This window comes from Leucopleurus acutus, assembly GCF_964270905.1.
Source record: "Leucopleurus acutus genome assembly, chromosome: 8".
Taxonomy (NCBI): domain Eukaryota; kingdom Metazoa; phylum Chordata; class Mammalia; order Artiodactyla; family Delphinidae; genus Leucopleurus; species Leucopleurus acutus.
In genome coordinates this window covers 86,903,842-86,926,193 of record NC_139151.1, presented here as the reverse complement: position 1 = coordinate 86,926,193, position 22,352 = coordinate 86,903,842, and the positions used below count along the sequence as shown (strand labels likewise).

The 22,352-nt window shown below is 46.0% G+C and overlaps 1 protein-coding gene across 2 annotated transcripts in view; it reads right to left on the bottom strand.

Moving 5' to 3' along the window:
• LDLRAD3 (low density lipoprotein receptor class A domain containing 3) overlaps positions 1-22,352 on the bottom strand; it is a gene marked incomplete at its 5' end in the record, with an annotated part of 254,480 nt that overhangs the window by 182,970 nt on the left and 49,158 nt on the right. The window contains one exon of one of the 2 annotated variants that reach the window (XM_082844026.1): positions 12,889-13,048. The exons of the other annotated variant lie outside the window; for it this stretch is intronic. Within the exon in view, the coding sequence (XP_082700152.1) occupies positions 12,889-12,955 (67 nt within the window). Of the gene's footprint in view, positions 1-12,888; positions 13,049-22,352 lie in introns of those variants that run through there. 2 annotated transcript variants of the gene reach the window in all.

Genomic DNA, 22,352 nt, shown 5'->3' with positions numbered 1-22,352 from the left:
CTGCAAGGAAGATACGCAGCCCAGGGACAGAGGTGAGAAGTTATAAAATGACTCACGGATTCAGCCCAGGAATGCTGACCCTTGGCACCCACAGATTTCATATTTACACATACAGTGTATTATATTTACAGTGACCCTGAAGATCGCGTGTAACTTTCCTGCAGGAACACTTTATGGATGGAGTGAGTCACCTTGACAGTGAGTGAGCCTAGCTGTCCGACCCACATCTGCACTTCACACGGCTTCCCCTTTGCCTCTCTCGTGCAATGCACAGCAGCAGCCACTACAAAATGACAAATGCTTTGTTTCCTTCTTAAAACGAGTTAGCAAAGAAAGCCAACGGCTAGTATTAATGAGGCAAGCAAAGGGAAAGCGAAGAGGTCTAGGAAAAGGACAGTTCTTCACCAGGAAGCAGCTCTATAAATTACTTTCGTACTGTATTTATAGCCTCATTAAGGGCCCAAAGCTGTCCCTTCCATTTTTTAGGTATGCTTCATTAGGAAAGTTATGTCCAGGCGGCATTAACATCATGGGGATTGGCAGAGCTGTCGGGATGCAACCCTTGCAAGGTCCAAGGTCCACAGCTCAGGGGCTGGACAGCAACGCAGGGGGATGCTGTTCCTCAGGGCACTGATTCTCAAAGGTGAGCTCTGAGCCCCATCCCACCCTGGTCCCCAACTCTCCTACATTCCCTTTAACAGCCCTTAAGGAGTTGATTATTGACTTCTCACTAGGGAAAATCTAACATCTACTGAAGCTCCTAATACCTGGTAGGATTTTAACATCCGTTCTCTTTCTCTGCCTTCACAATAGCCCTCTGAAATAGGCACCATGCCCATTCTGCAGACCAGAAAACTGAGACTGAAGACGTCACACCTAGAACAGGGGTCTGCCAACGTTTTAGGCCAGATGGTAAATATTCTAGGCTGTGCAGGACAGGAGGCCAAATTAAAGATATTATACCAGTACTTACATAATAGGAGAGAAAACAATATTCCACACAATTTTTATTGATGAAATTCAAAATACAACCATCATAATTGAGAACAATTTTCTGTAGCACAGGTCTACTAATGAAAAGAACAGAATTCTTTTTCGGGGAAGGGGGCAGGTGATTGAGATTCAAAGTTAGTGTCCCCTATCATCAAAATCTATTGCAAATGTTTAATTTTTTTTTCAACCATTTAAAAAACGTAGAAACCATTCTTAGCTCAGGGGCTGTGGCGGGCTGGCTTTGGCCCCTGGGCCACAGTTTGCAGACTCCTAAGTGAGAAGATGGTAGGTCTGCCTAAAATAACAAAATAGCAGAGGCGCCCAACCCAAAAGGCCTTCCTCTCGGCGCCATCACACCTACCACACTCTGAAATGACCCCTGTGGTTCAGTGGCTGCTCCCCCACCACAAAGGCAGGGGCCTCTGCGGCCCTGTGTCCCCGCCAGTGCCAGGCACCGAGGAGACACTCAGGAAGTGCTTGTTGACTGCATGAGTGACGGCTCCTAAGGACCCTTCCGGTTCTGACACGCTCAGGTTCTGTGAATTTACCCAAAGCCTACCTGAACCTATTTGTACTTCTGCGCAAAAGACAATGAACAGATGAGATGAGTTCTGTAAAACACTCCTGAGCTCCTAGGAGGGAAGGAAGAGAAGCAAAGAACTTTTCTGGATGAACTTTTTACAGGCGTTCTCTTTTAACACATGCCGTGTCTTCACCAAGGGTGACCCGCATGGCAGGCCAGGGTGAGAACTTGGCCCCATGTGCCTTCTGTCATTTCAGCTTCAATCGACAGCAGCAGCAGGAACTAAGAATCAAGCAGTGAAGATAAACTGAAAGACGAGAGAGGGGACAACTTTATAACCAATTTATGAGGCTTGCAGATAAGCCAGGCTTCAGAGAGGACCAATCAACTCTGCACTTCAGTACCTCTCAGAAACAGCCAAAGGGTCAAGAAGAGGGGGATTCAGCTCTGACCCCAAGTTCAGCCCAGCCTCATCTGCCCCAGGATGGCTGCAACCATTCCTACAGTCACTGGAAATGGTTCTGCAGCCTATACTCTGCTCTGCACAGATACACCCAAGGCAAGTGTGGAAAACACCAAAGCAAACCAAGAAATAAGGCCAGAAAAGCAAAATGAGCTTCATTTAAGTCCCAAGGCATATTTTGACAAGCTCAGGGTAAGGAAGGATTTCTAAAAGAAGACTCAAAAAAAGCACAGGCCATAAAGAGTGATAAACATGACCGCATTAAAATGTAAAACTTCCAGTCCTCAAAAGATACTTTAAACAAATGTAAAAGATAAGCAACTAACTAGAAATGGTGTCTGCCACACATGTAACCCAGAAAGATCCATATTCAGGATTTTCTTACAAGACCATATATGAAAACATAGGCCACCCAATAGAAAACCGGTCAGAGTATAGGAATGAACAGGTATGCTGACGGATGAGCAAACAAGGGAATGAATGCTTCAGACGGACTCAACCTCACTTGTACTCAGAGAATGATTAACGAAACAAGGGAGTTCTCTTTCACACCCACCAGACTTGCAAAAATTTGAAGTCTGATATTCTCACGTGGCAGGGGTACAATATGATCTCCCAGGCTACACGTGTGGAGCAACTCAGAAGAGCAATCTGACAACTCCCCGTGAGGTGCAAGGCGCACCAGGGCTTTCACCCAGCTGATCCTCTTCTGGTACATACCCCAGGCCTGGGGGCAAGCGTGTGCAGGACAATAGCAAGAGAATCTCCACCGTGGCACTGCTGTAATACAAAAGTGCAAGACACACCAAATGGTCACCAAAAGGGGAACGGGTGAAAACTCGGGTCCATTCACAACAATGGAATACTACCCAGGGCTGCAATTTAATGAAGTGGAGGGGCACGAATCACCATGGATCAATCTGAGAAACTAATGCTTAGTGAAAAAGGCAAGCGGCAGACTAGCACTTACATTGATCTTGGGAAATATACTACTCTAATGGATACAGCCCGATGTGAAGGTATTTTTGAAAATGTGCAAGAAAAGAAAATATCAAAATCAGGATAGTGGTTACCCTCTGCCAAATGGGATCAGAGGCACCCGATGAATTCCAGCTGTAAGAGTTCTTCCTTTCAACCAACCTGAAGCAAGTATGACAAAATATTAGAATTCAACGGAGCTGGGCGGAAAGCACACAGACTTTCTTCGCATTATTCTTGGTACTTTTTCCCACCCTTTAAAAGATGTTTCACTAATAAAATTTGCTATAAAGAACAAATATCATGCTAATATTTGAGAAAAGTCTATGAAAGACACGTGGAACCATTCATCACTAATGTTCTAGCATCAAAAACGCCATCAACTATAAAAGGAGGAGAGAAAAAAGGGGGCAAGTGTTCACACTGAGAAAAAAAATGCAAGGACATCCCTCTGCGAGATTCGGTTTATTACGAACTCTTTTCATTTTCTGAAAGGCAGCGACAGTTGCAAGGCAGAAGCGGATTCTGGAGGAAAAAAATAAACACATCTCATAAGATAGATTTACCCACCCAACTTACCAAGCCATGACATTCCAAAAACAAAAATAGCAAGGCCCAGCCAGAAGGTCAGATATTTTTTAAATACTAACTCCCTTGAGATGTCAGGGTGGGAGAAAGTCACAGGAAAGCTTTCTTTCTCAGAATAGTCCATGCCATCTGCCTCTTCGCCCCACCCTCCAATATGGGGCTGCAGGGGGCTGAGCAAACGGGGGCTGAGCTGGGGCACCCAAGGCGGTGATTCGGCACACCCCATCACAATCGCCAAATGCTGGATTCTCTTATCACTGTAATTAGCTGTGTGACTTCAGACAGGTGAGTCACCCTCTCTGAGCTTGAATTTTCCACTTGTGAAACCAGGGTGACCCCACCTCCCTGTCAGGGTTGCTGAGGGATAGAGGGATATGATATATACATATATATATATATATATATATATATAAAAAATAGAGGGATATATATATATATATAAAATAAAGGGATAAAATAAATGTAACAGAGTAGGTGGCATATACTGGAAGTTCAATAAACAGTACTAGATTGTTACTCCTTCCTTCCCTCCACAATCTCCCTGCCTCTCCTCTTAGAGCTGGTACTGTAGTGGTAACTCAGACAAGCTTGGGTCCCTTTTCTCCCTCTGCCTCCCTAGAAAGGCCACAGCCTGGGCAACGTGGGGCTGGTTGGCTGGCTGAGACCAGTGGTCACTTAGGTCCAAGAAAGCAGACTTTGCAGATAGTCACCAGGTTTGAAGAGCATAGTTAAGGTCACAATGTGACCCTGGCTGTGTGTCTTCTAACACATGACAGTCTCAGTTCCATTATTCCTAAGAAATAATTAACCTTCCTTTTAATCATTCCTAAGGCTCTTTAATGGCAGCCAAACTATAACCATGAACCAACCTTTCCAAACCACGTGGTTATGAAGCAACTCAAAAGAGAAAGGCACAGGGATTCACTGTTGGGATCTGGGGACGTGGCTCCATCTCCCTGGACCTCAGTTTCCCAGGTGTAAAATAAGGCAGGAATAGATGATATCCAAGTTCCTTTCCAGCTCTTGACCGCTCATTCTTGTTTCTGTGGACACACCCCCGGTCTCCACGGCAGGCAAACACCCGCCATCTGCCTGTCCTAGATACATTCTCCAACATTTAAAAATAAAATCCAGCATTCACCCAGAGCTCCTCCTCTGAAGAGCTAAACACATCCCCACAAGGCAGGTACTGAAGGCAGTTCCTCCTTTTTAAACACAAGGAGACTAAGACCCAGAGGCCAGCCAGCCTCTCGAAGGGCAGGGCTGGAACTGGCCAGAGAACCCAGGTTCCAGCCCCTGGAGGAGACTCGACTCTTGCCTCCGCACTTTAGAACTCCAACCTCCTGCGCCATCCATGCAGAGATGGCTGGTCCCACACCCTCCCTGCCCAAGGAGAAAATAATCTCTGAAGGGCCACACATCAGACCTGCAGCCCATTCCCTATGAAGTCAAGGGCTCTCTGGTTCCCTCCGATGATCTACAATTTTCTATCACGTCTCAGCAAATGAACGACTGTCTGGCTTATCGCTTAGGAGAGGAACTCTGCCAGGGAAATCAAAAACGCCAGCTTGTTACCGCCGACCAAGGGAGGAATACATATTAACTGGTGCGTCTTTTTAAATTTTCTTAAGTAGCTTAATCCATTAAACCAGTCCGTCCTGCTTCTACAGTCTGCTCACGCGAGCATCCTCCTTCGGTGCTCAGCGCGCCGACAGGCCCTCCATCAGGAGGAATTAGCTGACTTCTTGAGCAAATGATGTTTGTACATCTAGCAAGTGCCAGAATTAAGCAGTATTTACTGCTGGAGTCCCCGCTTCAGTCTGCATGTCTGAATGAGCGCTGATCTCAGAGTGAGCAACTCACCTTTGCAAGAGATTTGTCGGATTTGGTAACTACAAGTGCTGAAAAGGTACAGGCGAACCTGTTTGGATTCTCCAGCTTGTGAAAGGTAGTTTATGATGGTCCAGAAAACAAAGAGAATTAAAACTGAAAGAGGGATCCCTGAGCTGGTATCATTCAGGTCAGCCCCGAAGCCCACAAGCTCTGAATTCCAATTCCACTCCTCCCAAGCTCGGGGGATGGCTTAAGCCCTCCATGCCTCAGTTTCCTCATCTACAAAGTGGAGATGGACCAAACACAAGCTTGATAAGCTCCCTGGGGTGATCAAAGAGCTGTTTTGTCCATCTTGGTATTGGACTCACATCGTCCCAGATCTGAAAACATTTCAACTCTCATTGTGTATCACTTGCATCAGATAGCCTCTTACAGAAAAAATACATATCCTAAAAATTCAGTGGAAGCTCCTGGGATTTTCATACATTTTATGACAGCACACAAAAAGAGGCCATACGTTAGCCAGAGTTCATTTGTTAAAGGTATTATTATTCACTATTAAAGAATGACTATTATACAAAGACTAGATGTAAGTTAGGCACAGAATATGTCATTACACAAGGCATATCATTATAATGTAGTTACATGATTATTAATTAGAGAAAAGGTGATCTCAAGTGTAAGAGGATCCACCTTAAACTGACCAGGATAGATTCCTATCAGGGAAATGAGAAATTGGGAGACAGGAGCTGCCCATTAAGAAACGATTTTTTGGTAACCTAAAGATGCCCTACCACGTGGCTCCAGTGCAGGTTAGTCCAGTGCTCTACCAACGGGAGCAGCTCAGCACCAAGACACCGGAAAGAAGTCAAAGGCTTGGTGAACGCCGACACCATGATTAACCTTTCAGCAGCTTCAGCCCCTACGGTCTGCATGGTCTTCAGTCCTCTGACACCCAGCTGGTTCCTGCCCCCTTTGCTTTCCCGGATCTGTTCTCACAAAGGCACCAATAGCCTCCCAAGCCTCCCAACTGCTGAATCCAAACGTTATTTATTTATTTATTTATTTTATTGAAGTATAGTTGATTTACAATGTTGTGTTAGTTTTTGGTGTACAGCAAAGAGATTCAGTTGTGTGTGTTTGTATACATCTATCTATCTATCCTTTTTCATATTCTTTTCCATTATGTTTTATTATAGCATATTGACCATATCAATAGTTCCCTGTGCTATACAATAGGACCTTGCTGTTTATCCATTCTATATATAATAGTTTGCATCTGCTAATCCCATACTCCCAATCCAACCCTCCCCTGTCCCCCTTCCCCACTTGGCAACCACAATTATGTTCTCTATGTCTATGAATCTGTTTCTGTTTCATAGATAAGTTCACATTTGCATCATATTTTTTAAAATTTTTGCCACACCCTGTCGCATGTGGGATCTTAGTTCCCTGACAAGGGACTGAACCCACACGCCCTACATTGGAAGGTGGAGTCTTAACCACTGGACCGCCACGAAAGTCCCTGCATCATAGTTTAGATTCCATATGATAAGTGCTTTCATATGGTATTTGTCTTTCTCGTTCTGACTTACTTTGCTTAGTAAGATAATCTCTACGTCCATCTATGTAGCTGCAAATGGTATTATTTCATTCTTTTTTATAGCTAAGTAATATTCCATTGTGAATATGTACCACATCTTCTTTATCCATTCACCTGTCGATGAACATTTAGGTTGTTTTCACGTCTTGGCTATTGTGAGTAGTGCTGCTCTGAACATAAGTGTTCAGGGATCTTTTCGAATTATATATAGTTCTATCCAGATATATGTCCAGGAGTGGGACTGCTGGATCATGTGGCCACTTTATTTTTAGTTTTTGAGGAATCTCCATACGGTTCTCCATGGCAGCTGCACCAATTTACATTCCCACCCACCGTGTAGGAGGGTTCCCCTTTCTCCACGCCCTCTCCAGCATGTTATTCAAAAGTTATTTTCAGTCTTTACCTTGCACATAACTCAGCTGCAAGGGACCAACTCCAACTGGATGGCTCCTTCCTCCTGAAACTCCATTCCCTCGGCCTCCCTGATACCACATTCTCCTGTTCGCCCACCTTCCCCACACACCTGGCTCCCTACCATTCCTCCTCCATCAGCTCGGAGGCTCCTCTCCCTCCGCCCACCCCTCCTCTACCTCCGGAGCTGTGTCTCCCGCTGCTTGAGTGACAGAGTCATCTTCCCTGGAAAAGCTGTCTCGTCTGCCATGAGGGTCAACCTCCAACTCAGCTCTCTTCCCTTCAACTCCATCCTCCATCTACAGCTGCATACGTCCATCCCCTACTGCCCAAGACACTTTCATCCCAGACACAAACTCGACACACCCAGAATAGAACTTTGGATTTTTTCTTCTAAACCTGTCCCTCCTGCATCACTCAGTACTTCCATTGGTAGAATGGCCAACCATCTTTCCCCCTCACCTCCACCCACATCAATCAACCAGTGCAAAACATTTTCCATTTCCATCTTTCCTCGATATCCCTGCCACTCACAACCCTAGTTCAAATCCTTCTCTCTTGCCTTTATGGCTTCACATTAATGGCTTCCTCACTGGCTTTCCGAGATCCAGTCTTGACCTCTAAAAGGCATCTTTCACATAACTGTAGAGAAAATCTGACCACATCCCTCACTGTTTAAAATCCTCCCACAGCCCCATCCCACGAAGGGTAAGGCAATTGTCTTGGGGTCAGCACAGGAGGCCTGCGTGTCCTGGCCAGCCCACCTCTCCTGCAGTTCCTCCCTAATGTATAGGTCACTTTACAAGCTCCCCCACTGGAACTCGCAACATAACTTACGCAAACCTCTATCTCTTCCCTTATCACAATCCTCCACTGTTTGTGTGCCTGTCTTCCCCACAAAACCCCACAAGCAACTTTACACCAAGGGAGGGAAAGTGTCCTTATGCAGCCCAGAGCCAAGGACAGAATGTTGAAATGGAGGGAGGGTGGGAGGCATGAAATATGCGGGTGGATGGAATTATGGATGGTTGCTTCTTTGTGCTATAATATTCTGAAAAGCCTTTCACCCAACATTTTGGGGGTTATTCCTGCAAGTTAAAATTATTCCTCATTCGTGTGGACAGTCCACATTTGCATGCAGCCTAAGATCTACAGAATGAAGACATGTTTCTTCATGCTCAGAGAGTAATTTCATCTCAACTTGATTATTGGAAAAATGGGGGTGGGGGAGCAGGACCCCCAAATATTTTTATTCACGTCATTATTCTTATTCTCCTTCCTGAGAAATCTGGGATTTTCTACAAAGCCATCTTCACTTCTGGACTTGCTTGAACTTAAACCAATAATTCTTCATGACTCAGAGTAAAAATTCAAAGGTAACCCAATACTTTAGACCGTAACCTCGGCAGGTAAGAGCTGGCCTCCAGAACTCTTGGGCACAAGCACTCTCTCTAGGGCATGGGCTGTCAGCAACAACTGACACAGCTGCCTGGGAGACAAAGCCAACATTCTGTGATGACCCATTCTCTCAGAGCCAGCTCCCAAGAAACCAAGTTTGGGCCCATGTTCCTGGGGGAGAAGAACCAGGCCCAGGTGCATCTAGTCGCTGATAACAGAGTCAGGCCCCCTCTGTTTCTGCTCTGCACTGGGTTGCAGGCAGCCTCAGGCAAGCCTTTGGGCTTCCATCCACAAGGAGGTTGATTCTCCCCTCCATGCAATGAATCCCAAGCCATCAGCACCCCACACACTTGGCCTTTGTTTGTTTCTTTCCGTAACCAGGGAGTAGTGACAGCTGCACCAAAGACGGTGGCATTTGGGGCTGGGACTCTCCTCAGGCAGAGCAGCAAGCCCTCCCCTAATGGAGGCATTGAGAGTGGCCTGGAGGAATGTAGGGGTCTAAGGTGTTCTGTCAAGGGTCTGCCTGTCATCAATGGCTACGGGAACACTGGGACCCAGGCCCCTAGCTACCTCCATCCCTGGCAGCCCTGGCCTCCTTGGAACAAACAGCCCAGTGTGTTTACCAGTATGGAAGGTGGCAAACCTCCACGGGCTCTGGACGCGGAGGGAAGAATACTGGCTCCACGTGAACCTGCCAAGAGAGTTTAGGAAGCAGCGCTGATCTAGGAAACGCCAGCAGAATGAAGAAACACAATGAACCAGAACTGCCAACACGGCTCAAGAGACACTCCCTGCCTCTTCTTTTGTGGATCATGTGCCTTTATGCTGAAGACACGAGAGACCACGGTCTTTAAACGAGGCGAGGGATTCAGCTTCTCATTGAACACCCACAGTAATCGGCTCTGACAGGCACCAGCCCCCGCCTGGCGCGGCTCCCTTTCCAGGGCACATCACCACCCACCCCAGGCTGCACCAATGATAATGCGTTTACAGACAGCCGGGACTCTCCAGCCAAGAGGAGAATTTGCACCTAATTAAATAAAAACAAAACAGAAAACCAAAGCCTTTAACCAGGCAAAGAGAAGATGGAATACTCGATCTTTTGTGGCGCTTTATAGCCAGGAACGCCAATCAAGATGATTTTTTTTGTCTAAATGTTATCTTTCAAAACTATCCTCTCCGTCCCTATTCGCAAAGAACTCCGTAAAAGTCAGTAAGAAACCAAGAGAAAAATGGAGAAAGGAAAGAAACAAGCATGTCACAAAAAATGCAGATGGCTAGTAGACAAAAAGATGTACAACCTCACTGGTAGTTAAACAAACGCAAGTGGAAATGCCATTTTTAAAAACAATCTGATCAGCGGAAGTTAACAAGATGGATAATACTGAGAGCTGGCATGGATGTGGGGACACTGGCACTCTGATACTACTGGTGAGAGCATACATTGGTACCAGCTGTCTGGGGCCATTGGGCACTGCCCAACACTATTTATCATGAGCTTACCTTTGGACTCACCGATTCCATTTCTAGGAATCTATCCTTAGGAATATATAAATTCATAGAGAAGCATGCAGAAAGGCTTTTTTCCCTTTACATCATTATTTGTAAAAGCTCAAAACTTAAAAGAACTTAAACATCTACCAAGAGGGAGATGGCTAACTATGATATAGCATAGCCATCTAGAACACTGCAGCCTTTAAAAAAAATCCCAGGATCCAGAATGTACTGACACGGAAGAATAGCTACAATATAGGCAGAGGGGAAAGAGCAAGGTGCAGAACAGTACGTAGAACAGAATCCATTTTTTGTTTCTCTCTGGAGATGTATGTGATAATATACAAGCCCCTGTACTCACATTTACATCTGCAAGGTCTTGGAACAGACACTCTGAGGGAAGAAATTGAGGTCCTTTAAAAATATGGGTTATATTTTCTACTGGCATCTTTTCTTCAAAATGAAGTTCTTAAAATATCGCCAGAGTAAATATGTCTGGAGAACTTAAAAGAGTAACCACGATGATCTGGGGGAGGAACTGTAGAGCACTGCTCATTATCAACACACACACACACACACACACACTGGCTCCTTTAACTTGAAGAAGCAAAGCCCAAAAGAAAAGGTCATCTATTCATGAATTTACAAAATATAAAAAAAAGACAAAGCATGCCTTAAAACTTAAGAGAAACGAGTTTGGGTAAGAATACTTTTACATAGTTATGCAACTGATAGCCCCAACTGTTGGCCCAAACTAAAAGTTAAAAACTAAAATAAAATGTTAAAACTGAATAGGGAATCATCTGGAAAAGCGTGTGGATGGCTGCTTCCCAACGAGTCATTCTGGAAAATCACCCATGGGCTATATTCCCTTTTACCCCCCTTCAAAACACAAATCAATTCTACAAAGAGCTGTGGCCACCCCTCCAGGTCCCCCTCCTGGCCAGCCCCTCTCTCCACAGGAGGTCACCACCCCAGTGGCCCGTGTGGGAGCATCAGGGGCCCTGACTCTGATTAAGGGATATAAATCTAATTTGTCCTCGGCGAGGAATGTAGTAAGTCTCTCCAAGGCTTGCTGGGCTCACCATGAGCCCGCAATTATAGCTGCTCTGGACTCCTGCTTCCACGCTCTTGGGTCTTCCAGGTGGCAGCAAGCCACACTCCCTGCTGGAAGACACAGAGCTCATTCAACGGCGGGGCACATGGAGCGAAAGCCTGGGGCCCAGAGCCCAAGGCTGGTGGGGCACCTGGTCACCAAGGTTTCAGAGTTGTCCCTGCAATCTCACTGGGTGGAGGGTCATCCCACAACCCACCTCCTGGAAAAGGGGGCGGAAATTCGATGTTGTTTCAGGTTGAGCGAAAGGAACCAGACGCTCTTATCCTTGCCAGGCAAAAGTAACCTATGGTGTTGGAAGCCAGGATGGAGGGCACCATGGGGGCTCTGGGGTGCTGGTGATGGTCTGTTTCTCCATCTGAGCACTGGTTCCCCAGGTGTGTTTGCTTCATGAAAATTCACGAGCTCCCCGCTTAATATCTGTACACTCTTCAGTCTGTAGGTTAAACTTTGTAAAAAGTTTACATCATAAAAGAACAGATAGCTGCTCACAGGCACCGACTCCGTCCATTCTCGGTGGACTCTCTCCTCTCCCCCTTCCACAGCCGGAGCCACCAGCAAACTCACTGGTCAAAGTCACGCCAGCTCCCCAGGTCACAATGCCACCATCTGGTGACAGGCGGGGGACTGGCAGTGGAGGAGGGGGGAATGGAACGTCCAGCCTTTATTTTCAGTTGATTTGCTCATTTTCCCCTAATATCGAAACAGTCCCAACTCCTTTTCTCCAATGCCCCAGATGGCATCAGCCCAACCCTGATACACCCCAAGCATGCAGACTTCTCAGGCCGGGCACCAGGCTCTACGCGCCCATCCATCCATGGAACGTGGCTGAACTACCAGCCTCCAGGAAGCATTTGCAAAGTCTGCACGGCCGCTCCAGCTCTCATGCCAAAAAGAGTCTGGCCTGGGCTGGGACTCTCCTCCTGGAAAGCCAATGCCATCTCTGGTTACCTTCAACCTCGCTCCCCAAACTCTCTGGGGGCTCTTCTTGCCTTTCAGGGATACTTGGGTCTTCAATGAACTTTCCCATGTGGTTAGTTTGAGGGTTCCCCCCTTCTTTGGTTAAATAAAAAGGTTTTTTTGTTTGTCTTTGACAAGAAGAAAAATGTAAAGTTTATAGAAAACTATATGGAGAGAAAAGCAATCCCAAACGATTTATATTCGATGAACCGACAAACCAGGCAACTGAAAACAAACTAGCTGATCTCTGCCGGAGGCGGAGTGGAAACCCTGGATCTGGCTTTCTCTCTCTCTCTCTCTCTCCCTTGCTATAATCATGCTTTCAAACAGGCCCTGCCAAGTCCCCCCCACCGCTGCCCAGATGTTCAGGGAGAGGAGCCTCAGCCGCAGGGAAGGAAGGCTGATCGTAGCTCGCCAGCACCGCGCCTGTCACTTCCGGAGGGCATAGCACAGAAGCAGGAGCGGGTGACGAGAGCTACCCTGCCAAGGGGAGTGTCTGATTTTAAGAGCATCGGGGTACAAGCCCTCACCCGCATACTGCAGCTTTCCAGCAACTTCGACTGTCTGTGTCATCAAAGCCCAGGCTGGTGATACCATCCACTTGTGTTCTGCACACAGATACACTGCACTGCTGTCTCTCTGTCTCTCAGATCCACCTCTTGCGTTCCCACAAAACAAACAGCTTCTGCTCCGACCTCAGCCCAGACCAACTCAATCTCCTGCCACCTCCCCCAGGACAAATCCCAAACTTGTGTAAACATGGAAAAGGCCGGCTCAGACTCCGAGAGCAGGGAGGCGGTGAGGTGTGGAAGGAACACCTCAGGCCACACTCACCAGGCCCAAGAATCACAGATCCACGGTTCAGCGGCAAGTCACAGATCCAAAGATCACACCACGAAAGCCTGAAAAGAAAGAACCAACTGAAGGCTTAATAAAAACAGCGTCTTTATTAAGGAAAAAAAAGGGGGCGCCAGCAAACCCGACCCGGCATCAGCTCTCTTCCACTGCCTTCCAGATCCTAGCAGATAACACGTCCGCATGAGGAGCCGAGCCACAGCCTGGGAGTGTCCGCAAAACTGGCTGGGGGAGAGGGCGGAGGAAGACTTCAAGTAACCACCACTGTCAACTCCTCAACAGGAGGGAACACCTCCAACGCTCCCTCGGGGGGTTACAAACTCGTGAGGAGGGAAGGGGTTATTTTGTAAAACACCATCCAAAGAAATAGTTCTTCAAAGTCTGTACTCATAAGCCAGCTGCCAAGAGGCTAAGAGGCCCTGCTAACAAGCACAGTTTCAGGAAAATGTCTGTTCTTTCCAAACCCCCCTGTGAATCAGGCACTCTCCTCAGTGCTGCTTAAAGAACAAGAGAGAAGAAGGCTCAGAAACATTTAGAAAAGAAAATATTGTTCAGAATGTCCATGCAAATAAATCAGAACAGCCTTTCTGGCTCTAAATATAGCAAGTACCTATGGGCAAGCCAATAACATTTCAAAATTAACAAGTCACTTCAGAATTACAATGGAGAAGTAAGAATTTAAACACGGCATAAATTTCCATTTTCTGCCCCCAAGCACCAGGGTTTTTTTTTTTCTTCCTTTCCACTTTTTCCATCCATAGTTTTTTTTTTTTTTCCAGCTTCAAAATTCCCAGAGGTTCACATCTTTCAATAGAGATAGAGCACTCAGAATTGCTAACCTCTAGCGAATACAGAAGGAAGAATTCCTAATCTTAGAATATGGAAGGAAGCCATTCTAAATCTACTAGTAAGAAACCACCTTCAAGGCCAGCCATGATAAAACAGCAGACTCTGAAGTGACAGATTCACGATGCCGGCGACAGGCCACCACCCAAACTCCTCTTAGAAGTGATGCCTACATTGATGGAGCACCCACGATGTGTGAAGACCTGCACTGGTACTTTCCATATGTTACTTAATCCACACTGCATCCCTACTGAATGGCTTTTATCCCCTTTTTACAGGTGAGGAAATTGAGACTCAAGATGACAAACGAGTGAATGAGAACTTGGATGCAAGATCAAAGTCATCGTGGCTCCCCAAAGCTCTCTTTCTTTACCACCACTGTACTCTCAAAACAGCACAAACAGACCTCCTTATTACGTAGAAAACACAAGCTACAGTTGCTATGGGTCTCTCTCCACCCTTTCAAGGTCTTAATTTGCCTATTATTGGAATAGCAGAACTTCTGATGCACAAATCGTAACAATATACATCTGAAGGGTCGGGGGACCATCCAGATGTGAAACTGGTCTACATGGCAACTGCCGAGCTCACGGCTAAACCACTGCAGCTGATGTTCTCCTGGACGATGACGTCTTGCCACTGCATTGGGTCCATGAACAAGGTGCTTACGTTTAACGTCTACCTGCTCCCCACTGCGCGCTCTGTTTGCATGGTACACATTCATCCAACTAACGGATTCATTCATTCACCCACAGAGAACTTACTGGGCACCTAATATACTCAAGACTGTGGGGGCTACAAGGTTGGGGCACATTCAAAGCCTACAGTTGACCAGAAGAGAGGCATGTGCGCCTAAACAGCTGGAAGTATAAAAGTTGGGGTCATAAATGCCACAAGAAAGGAGTAGAAAATGGGATGTAGTCATCACTAAGGAGGAAGAAATGTATTCCAAGGAAGCATCGTGGAGTGCATCATAGAGCAGTTCTCAACCAGGCCGGTTTTGCAGCGCCGGGGTGGGAGCGGGGCATGGGGCTGTAGACATGCATTCCAAATGAAAGGCTAAGCGAAGCAGAGGCCCGAAAGCAAACCGTCCCGAGGAACAACAGACAGAAGGCTGAGAAAAGCTTTAAACGCCAGACTACAGAGTTTGGACTTTACTTTGTACACAATGAGAAACCAACAGCATCAGTTTCAAGCTGCGGAGTGACAGGAGATGAGTGACACTTCGGGTCAGTTAACCTGGCACCCCTACCTAGAGAGACACTGGGGGTAGGGAAAGAGGACGGTAATCCAGCTTGGAAGCTATTGGACATTTTTAGGCGTCTGTTTGGGAATCAGAGTTGGGTTTGACTTTACTAACTCCAACATACATTCCCCCCTCTAACAAGAACTATGACGAAAAGCTGGTCAAACTTAAAGTAAATAAATACAGCGAGTCTCTGCGACTATTTGCTGAAGGAAGAGACAACCCAAGTCGTCAATCTTTGGCTTAGAAAACAGCAGATGGTATTTTTGGCAGGAGATCCACTGTCCTAGTTATATGTTTTGCTCAAGCTAATGCTGCACTTTGTTTGTATTTCTTCATCCTGCACCCCTGGAGCAAGGGGCAGGCAATCCCAAAGCGTAACGAGCAATAAAGGAAGCTGTACTGGGCTTCGAATTTGAGCATTCGGATAACCCAGACACAAGTACACTGGAGTAGATTATATTCTTCAATCTCCAGTGCTGGTGGTATTTGGCGGAGGGCCGTTGCTGAGCACTCTGTAAACAATTCAGACCAGTTTCCCTCAAATCTTCAAAAGACAACAACAACAGAGAGAAAAGCATGGAGTAGAATCAGACAGTGATAAGTGGTTATGTATGCAAAGCCGGAAAACTCCTATACTGGTTAACAGATTTCTGGAAAATAACTACTAAGTAAGACAAATGAAACTAGCTTTCTGAAAACTGTTTTTCTAGACTTGCCTTTTGATGTGCTCCTTTCTGCAATAATAATAATAATAAAGTAACTCTTGCAGGAGATGAAGTGACTCATAGCATTTTCTGCATGGATTAAATTTCTGCTACTTTCTTGTGAGCAAATCAATAACAGACCCAATGGCATTTGCATTTCAACAGCACCGACCCACTTAGGATGGTGCACAGCAGGGATTATAATCGGGGTGGGAGAGCCATCCTTTCCTAAAGAGTTTCATTTCATCCTTGCGATCCCACTTTATTCCTTCTGACAGAAACCTTTGGCAGGAGGAAAAACCATCTCTATTCTAATGGAAACTAATTTTTCAGGTATGGAAGTGAAAAATAATACAGGACTGTCTTCTGGATTTTTTTCCAAGTCTCCTTTGCAGCCAGGTGACCAGGACAGCCAACCAAATCCTGCAAATGGAATTCATCAAAAGCCTCGCGGATGATGTCTGATTCCAAACCAGTGGACCTCAACTGTAGTTTGGAAGCATTTGATTTAAGGAAACAAAAAAGGTCAGTCTCAGAGCAGAAAAGGGAGTTTCCTAGGAAGTGATGCCAAGAGAAGAAAATGAACTCTTCAGGGAAGTTCTAGGAAGAAAAAAAGGTAGAAGCAGCCACACATAGGAGTTGGAGAAAGGTTGGGACACGAGAACAGCAGAAAATCCATTTCCCTGGATCCCAGGAAGCAGGATGACAGTGAAAGTGTGGAACTAGGCCTTGATCTCAGACTGTTGGACAAAGGAGAAGAAAACACACAGGAGGGAGATACCTGACACAGTCCCAGGAGAAGAAAAGGGAAGGTAAGAAAATGGTCCATTAAAAGAAATAAAAACACTACAGAAACTCTTTTCATAACCAGAGTTGTAAGAGACTGCCATATCGTCAGAGCTGTAATTCTGCTGTAAAAACATGTTTTTAAAAATAAGGCCTCCATGGAAATAGAAGCCCAAGCGGGAAAGCCTACAAGGAAAACAAAGCAGCACTTCTTCTTCACACAGCACAGTTTCCTGCAGAAACACAGCGAATGAGAGCTGATGCATTTTTGATGAAGACAAAACAAAGGCCTCAATTCTCTGGAACATGCTTATTGATACTTAGTCAGTTACACACCGGCCTTTCCCAGTTGCCATCTCCCAGCCCATAAATATTTAGGAGAAGCAGACACAGGCACGCACACGCACACACACACACACACACACACACACACACACACACACCATACATGTGCCCAACACATGCACACACACAGGCACGCACACTCGGTCACATGCACGCGTGCACACACATAGAAAATATTCTTTCTCACCTAGCAGGAGTGGGACACCCACAGAATTGTCCATGAATTTACAAACCCAACCTTGCAAGTGGGAGCACTTAGAGCCTCAGCTCCCACCGTCACCACAACCAACTCCCCAGGGAAAGAATCTCTGTCCTGCTTTCTCTCTCTCTCCAGATTCTAAATTCCTCCTTTTATTTTTCAAGCCTTCTGGAGGTCCCAAGGCAAAATAAAAATCCCACCCTCTTTAAGAAACCCTGGACTTGGGATGAGTGAGGCTTATCTTTAGCTACAACCCCACTCCCATCAGTGGCACCCACTGCAACTGACCCGCCTTTTTCAGCCCTCAGGGTGTATACACAAATGGCTTTTGGAAAGAGAAAAGGATCTGACCCAATTTGATCACCAATACTGCCTGGTTTGTGTGGCCAAGCCTTCTTTACAACTGATAAATAATATGCCCTCCACAAATATAAATGGTACCGATGACAATTACCATTTATTGAGTGTTCCCCATGTGCCAGATGCCTTTACAAACATCTAACATTTATAACAGTTTTAAACGAAGGAATCATTAGCTCCATTTCACAAATGAGGAAAGGCCGCTCGGGGAGGTTAAATAGTCTGCCCAAGGTCACAGGAGTAATTGAGGATCTGGGATTTATACCAGGGCTGGATCTGCTGACACTTTATCTTCTGCTGGATTCTTCCATCTGGCCCAAAAGGGTACGCCCAGCCATCTCACACACACCGCCCCCTGCCCAGCACCCCACAGAACAAGAAGCCTGCATGTCAGCCACAAGATTCTTCTGTAGCTTGCTCAAAACAGAAAATTTACGAGGATTTTACAAAAATCACTAGTCTGCAGAGGCTATGAAGTGACTTCCAGTTTTAAAAACTGACAAGAATCTCCCCAGAGCCAATTATTAGGGCTGATGTAAGCTCATAAAACAGACCATAAAACCGTTTTTTCTGTTATATTAGTTCTGTGTTTTCCTCTTCCAGAGGCCTGTCAGAGGGAAGAGTGCTACAGAGATGCCTTCCTGAGGCCTGTGGTCCACCACGCCCAGGATAGCCTGCAGACTTGTGTCTTCTTTGCCTCTTCCCCTCCTGCCTCTCATCAGAGGCTCTCAAAAGTTTGTGCAAAGAAAACATCATCCACCAGCCTCCTCTACCACAGGGTGATCTCAGATGGGTCCCAAGAGCCCGTTCTAATTTACTTAAACGATTGAGATCTCCGTCTCCCAGTTACTCAATCCTGCAACTCCGGCCAGCAGATATAATTGCAAAGCAGGTAGGCTAAACTCACCCATCGGCCGATTCGGGTGCCGGCAAATGTTGCAAATTGCAGGGTATAAATTTAGCAGGGTTGGGTCTTGACACACATTCCTGCAAATTACATGTTCCCTTGCTAGTAGAAAATACATTAATTACTTCGGGTGCATGCACTATATCCACTTACTCCGGGCTTTCAGGAGAGGTGAGAGCAACTCAGAGGAGTCTATGAAGATTAAAGCATAAATATACAATGCCTGCTGGGGAGGTGGGACTTTTCCAAAGCTCTTGCAATCAGAATTGTTAACTTTTTCCCCACAGATTGCGAGTCACCCAGGCCCACTGTGAGGGGCTGAGACAAAAACAGGGGACGGGGAGGGGCAGCTTTGCACAGGGTGGTGGTGTAAGAGCAGCACCTGCCTCCCTCTTGAGCTAAAAGTGCTCCCTACCCTGCAAGAAGCAGAACAGGCACCGGTGCAGCCAGGCCGATGCTGCTGGAAGGGAGGTCTGGGTCCCTGGGACTGAGCCCATCTGGAGATTTCACCTTGTGCAACAGCGCACGAGCTACGTGCCTGACATTGAGTTAAGGACACAAACCCTGCATCTGCCTATGATCCTTCACTATAGCCGCGTGAGTGAGGATGGAACTCGCACTAACTTTACGGAGGAGGAAACCGAGGCTCCGAGACTAAACACTTTGCCCAAGGTCACATAATCAGAGTAGTGGAACCGCGTCGGTGTGACTCTCAGACTCATTTGGTGAAATCCCGGGAGCTGCAGCATCTGCTGAGGGGCAGCCAGCCCCAGATGCCCGTCAGGGCTCTGGGGAAGGAGAAAACACCACATGTCCATTCAGAGCCTCCTATGTCTCGGGCACACAGCGGGGCACCTTCACCGAGGCCGCTCTGTTTAATTCTTGGGACAACTCTGGAAGGTGTCCCATCTTCTTGACCTCACCCATGAAGAAACCAAGGCGAGGGAAAGTCAAGACCATCCGGCTAATAAGTCGCAGAGCTAAAATTTAACCCACTTAAATTCAAGGCTTTTTCCTCTAAACTAAGAGCCTAATCTGTAACTTAACTGTCGCCATGCAGCCTTCGCAATTCAGGGAGAAAAAGGATTAAAGGAGACCGAACGGCTGGAGCCAGAGAACATCGAATGGTGCCACCACAAGGTCCCAGAGCCCATGCCGCGTGGAGAGCAAGCAGGCTGTTTTCAAGCCACGACTACAGTGGACACTGGTGGCGGGGTTGGTTTCAGTTACTCAGCGTCCATTTCTCCCTCTGCTTTATTGGAATTACCTCTCTCTCAACGGCTATGCTATAACAGGACCATAACCAGGAGTCCTACACTCTCCAGCCGAAGGGAAGTGGTGTGATCTAAGCTGAATAGATGCTCCCTCCCTGGAGTGCGACTCCTGAGAAGAGGGACAAAGACACTGAAAACACTCCATTCCTTGCAAGAAGCAGGACGCGGCTGGACCAAATCTCTCTGCCGCCACTCAGCTTGGAAAGCTTACAGGCCTCCGGACTGAAGGAACTTCTACTTTAGCAGGAGAGCCAGGCTGAGAAAACACAGGTAATGTAGAAGGAAAGCAACACATGACTCCCACAATGGCAAAATCTGCGTGCAGTCTACACTGCCACAGAAAAAGGGTATTGGGAGGGAAGGTGGCGGGCGTCCAGAGCGGGTGCGCTCACTCTGATAGAAGACACTGCCTGGACCAGCCAGATAAGTTAGATCAGGCTTGGCCACCAGAAGAGCGCCTTGTCACAGCCAGATCGCCGTCCCGTCACATCTACTATTGATAGGATGTTTCCTTTTAGTCATCATAATTGGGTGGATTAATTAAACTTGGAATTCTTGAGCACTCAAGGTTATGACCTCGACCCTGACTTCAGGAAATTGCACATTCTTTGTCTTAATTGGAAATGTGTATGGTTTTACCTAACAAAAATGTGTATGGTAACCTAATAACACTCGCAAGGTTACTCTATACCAGACAGCTAATGAATAAAGTTGACACAGTTATATAGGAAATGGCTACCATTACATTAATACATTTGTAGGATGATGGCGAGCTTCTGTTACATAAACACCACCTCATTACCTAGGTGGTCCCTTTCTAATTCTTTTCTACTAGGAAGTGGGAAGCAATGGATGGGGTGGGTGTACCACAGGGCCCCTTGACCCACCTAAGCAACCCAAGACCTTCTGAGATCCCGTCTGTGAAGTGAGACCCATTGTCCTGCAGCCAAGTGGGAGTCTGGTGGGGCCTGATGCCTGGATTAGGAAGACCCAATGTGGCCCTGGGTGGCTGCTAAGACACAGAGCCAGAGCTAAGCGGGAAAAAAAGCACCCAGAGGAGATGGTGCTAACTGAGGGTATCACTGGGGCTCTTCTCCAGGCAAGGCAGTAATAGTAACAGAATAATGCAGTACTAGCCACGACTCTAGTTGTTAACAAAAGGATGACACAGGAAGCAGCCACAACACAGGCATGAAGCAGTGAGCTATCGGACTCCTGTTCTGCAGGAACCATGCCAGACAACAGTCTCTGCTCCTGGCCATTCAATACCGGGGACACGAATGGGGGTTGGATTTCTGGGAATTTTTCTAATCCACAGAAATGACTACAGTTGTGCACAAATAACATCTTACAAACATGTTATCCACAGTGATGCTTAGGATAAACAAAAACCTGGCCACAACACAAATGCCCCAAATTTGGGAGTGGTTAAATAAATGATGGAACATCTCCTGGACAGAATTCAATACAGCCATTAAAGCTCGTGCAGAAGAACTGGTGACTGGAAGTGGAAGCATCCTCCTTAGATGGAGAGCAGCTCAGTTAAGAGGGGTCTTGTGTGGTTTCAAAAATATCAATTAGTATTAGAACAGACAACCTAAGTTAGGAGACAATGTAAAAGCCTATTGTTTTCATAATATAGACTACAGAAAATAAAGCTAATAAAATTTATAATGACGAACAGAGTTAGGGGAAAAACTGAGGATAAACTAAAATAGAAATGTTTTAATGAACAGAAAAATGTTCACCATGTAAATATTTAAAATGAAGTTTTGTTTTTTATTGGAGTATAATTGCTTTACAAGGTTGTGTTAGTTTCTGCTAACAATGAAGTGAATCAACTATATGGATACCTATATCCCCTCCCTTTTGGACCTTCCTCCCACCCCCCCTCCAGCCCACCCATCTAGGTCATCACAGAGCACAGAGCTGAGCTTCCTGTGCCTTACAGCATTTTCCCACTAGATATCTATTTTACCCACGGTAGTGTATATATGTCAATCCTAATCTCCCAATTCGTCCCACCCTCCTCTTCCCCCACTGTGTCCACATGTCCATTCTCTACGTCTACAGCTCTATTCCTGCCCTGCAAATAGGTTCATCTGTACCATAAAATAAAGTTTTAAAACTACGTATACATACAAACACATATATAACATGTCAGAAAGGATAATACACCAATTTTTTCTGAATGGTGGGATTACTGGTGATTTTTATTTTCTTCTTCCTGATTAACTGTATTTTCCACAACAAATAACAATAAGAATAGCAATAAACGTGATTTTTCAGAATTTTAATGGGGGCCGAGACCATCATAGAACCAAACTGTCAGAGAGTACATCAAAGTAGGTTAGTTTTGACTCTGAAGAGACAGTTTCCCCTAATAATTCAATTAAAAGACTTTTTTGACAAAGTAACTATACAGTAATGCATAAAAGAAGCTCATTAATTAAAGAATTCCTCCACAGA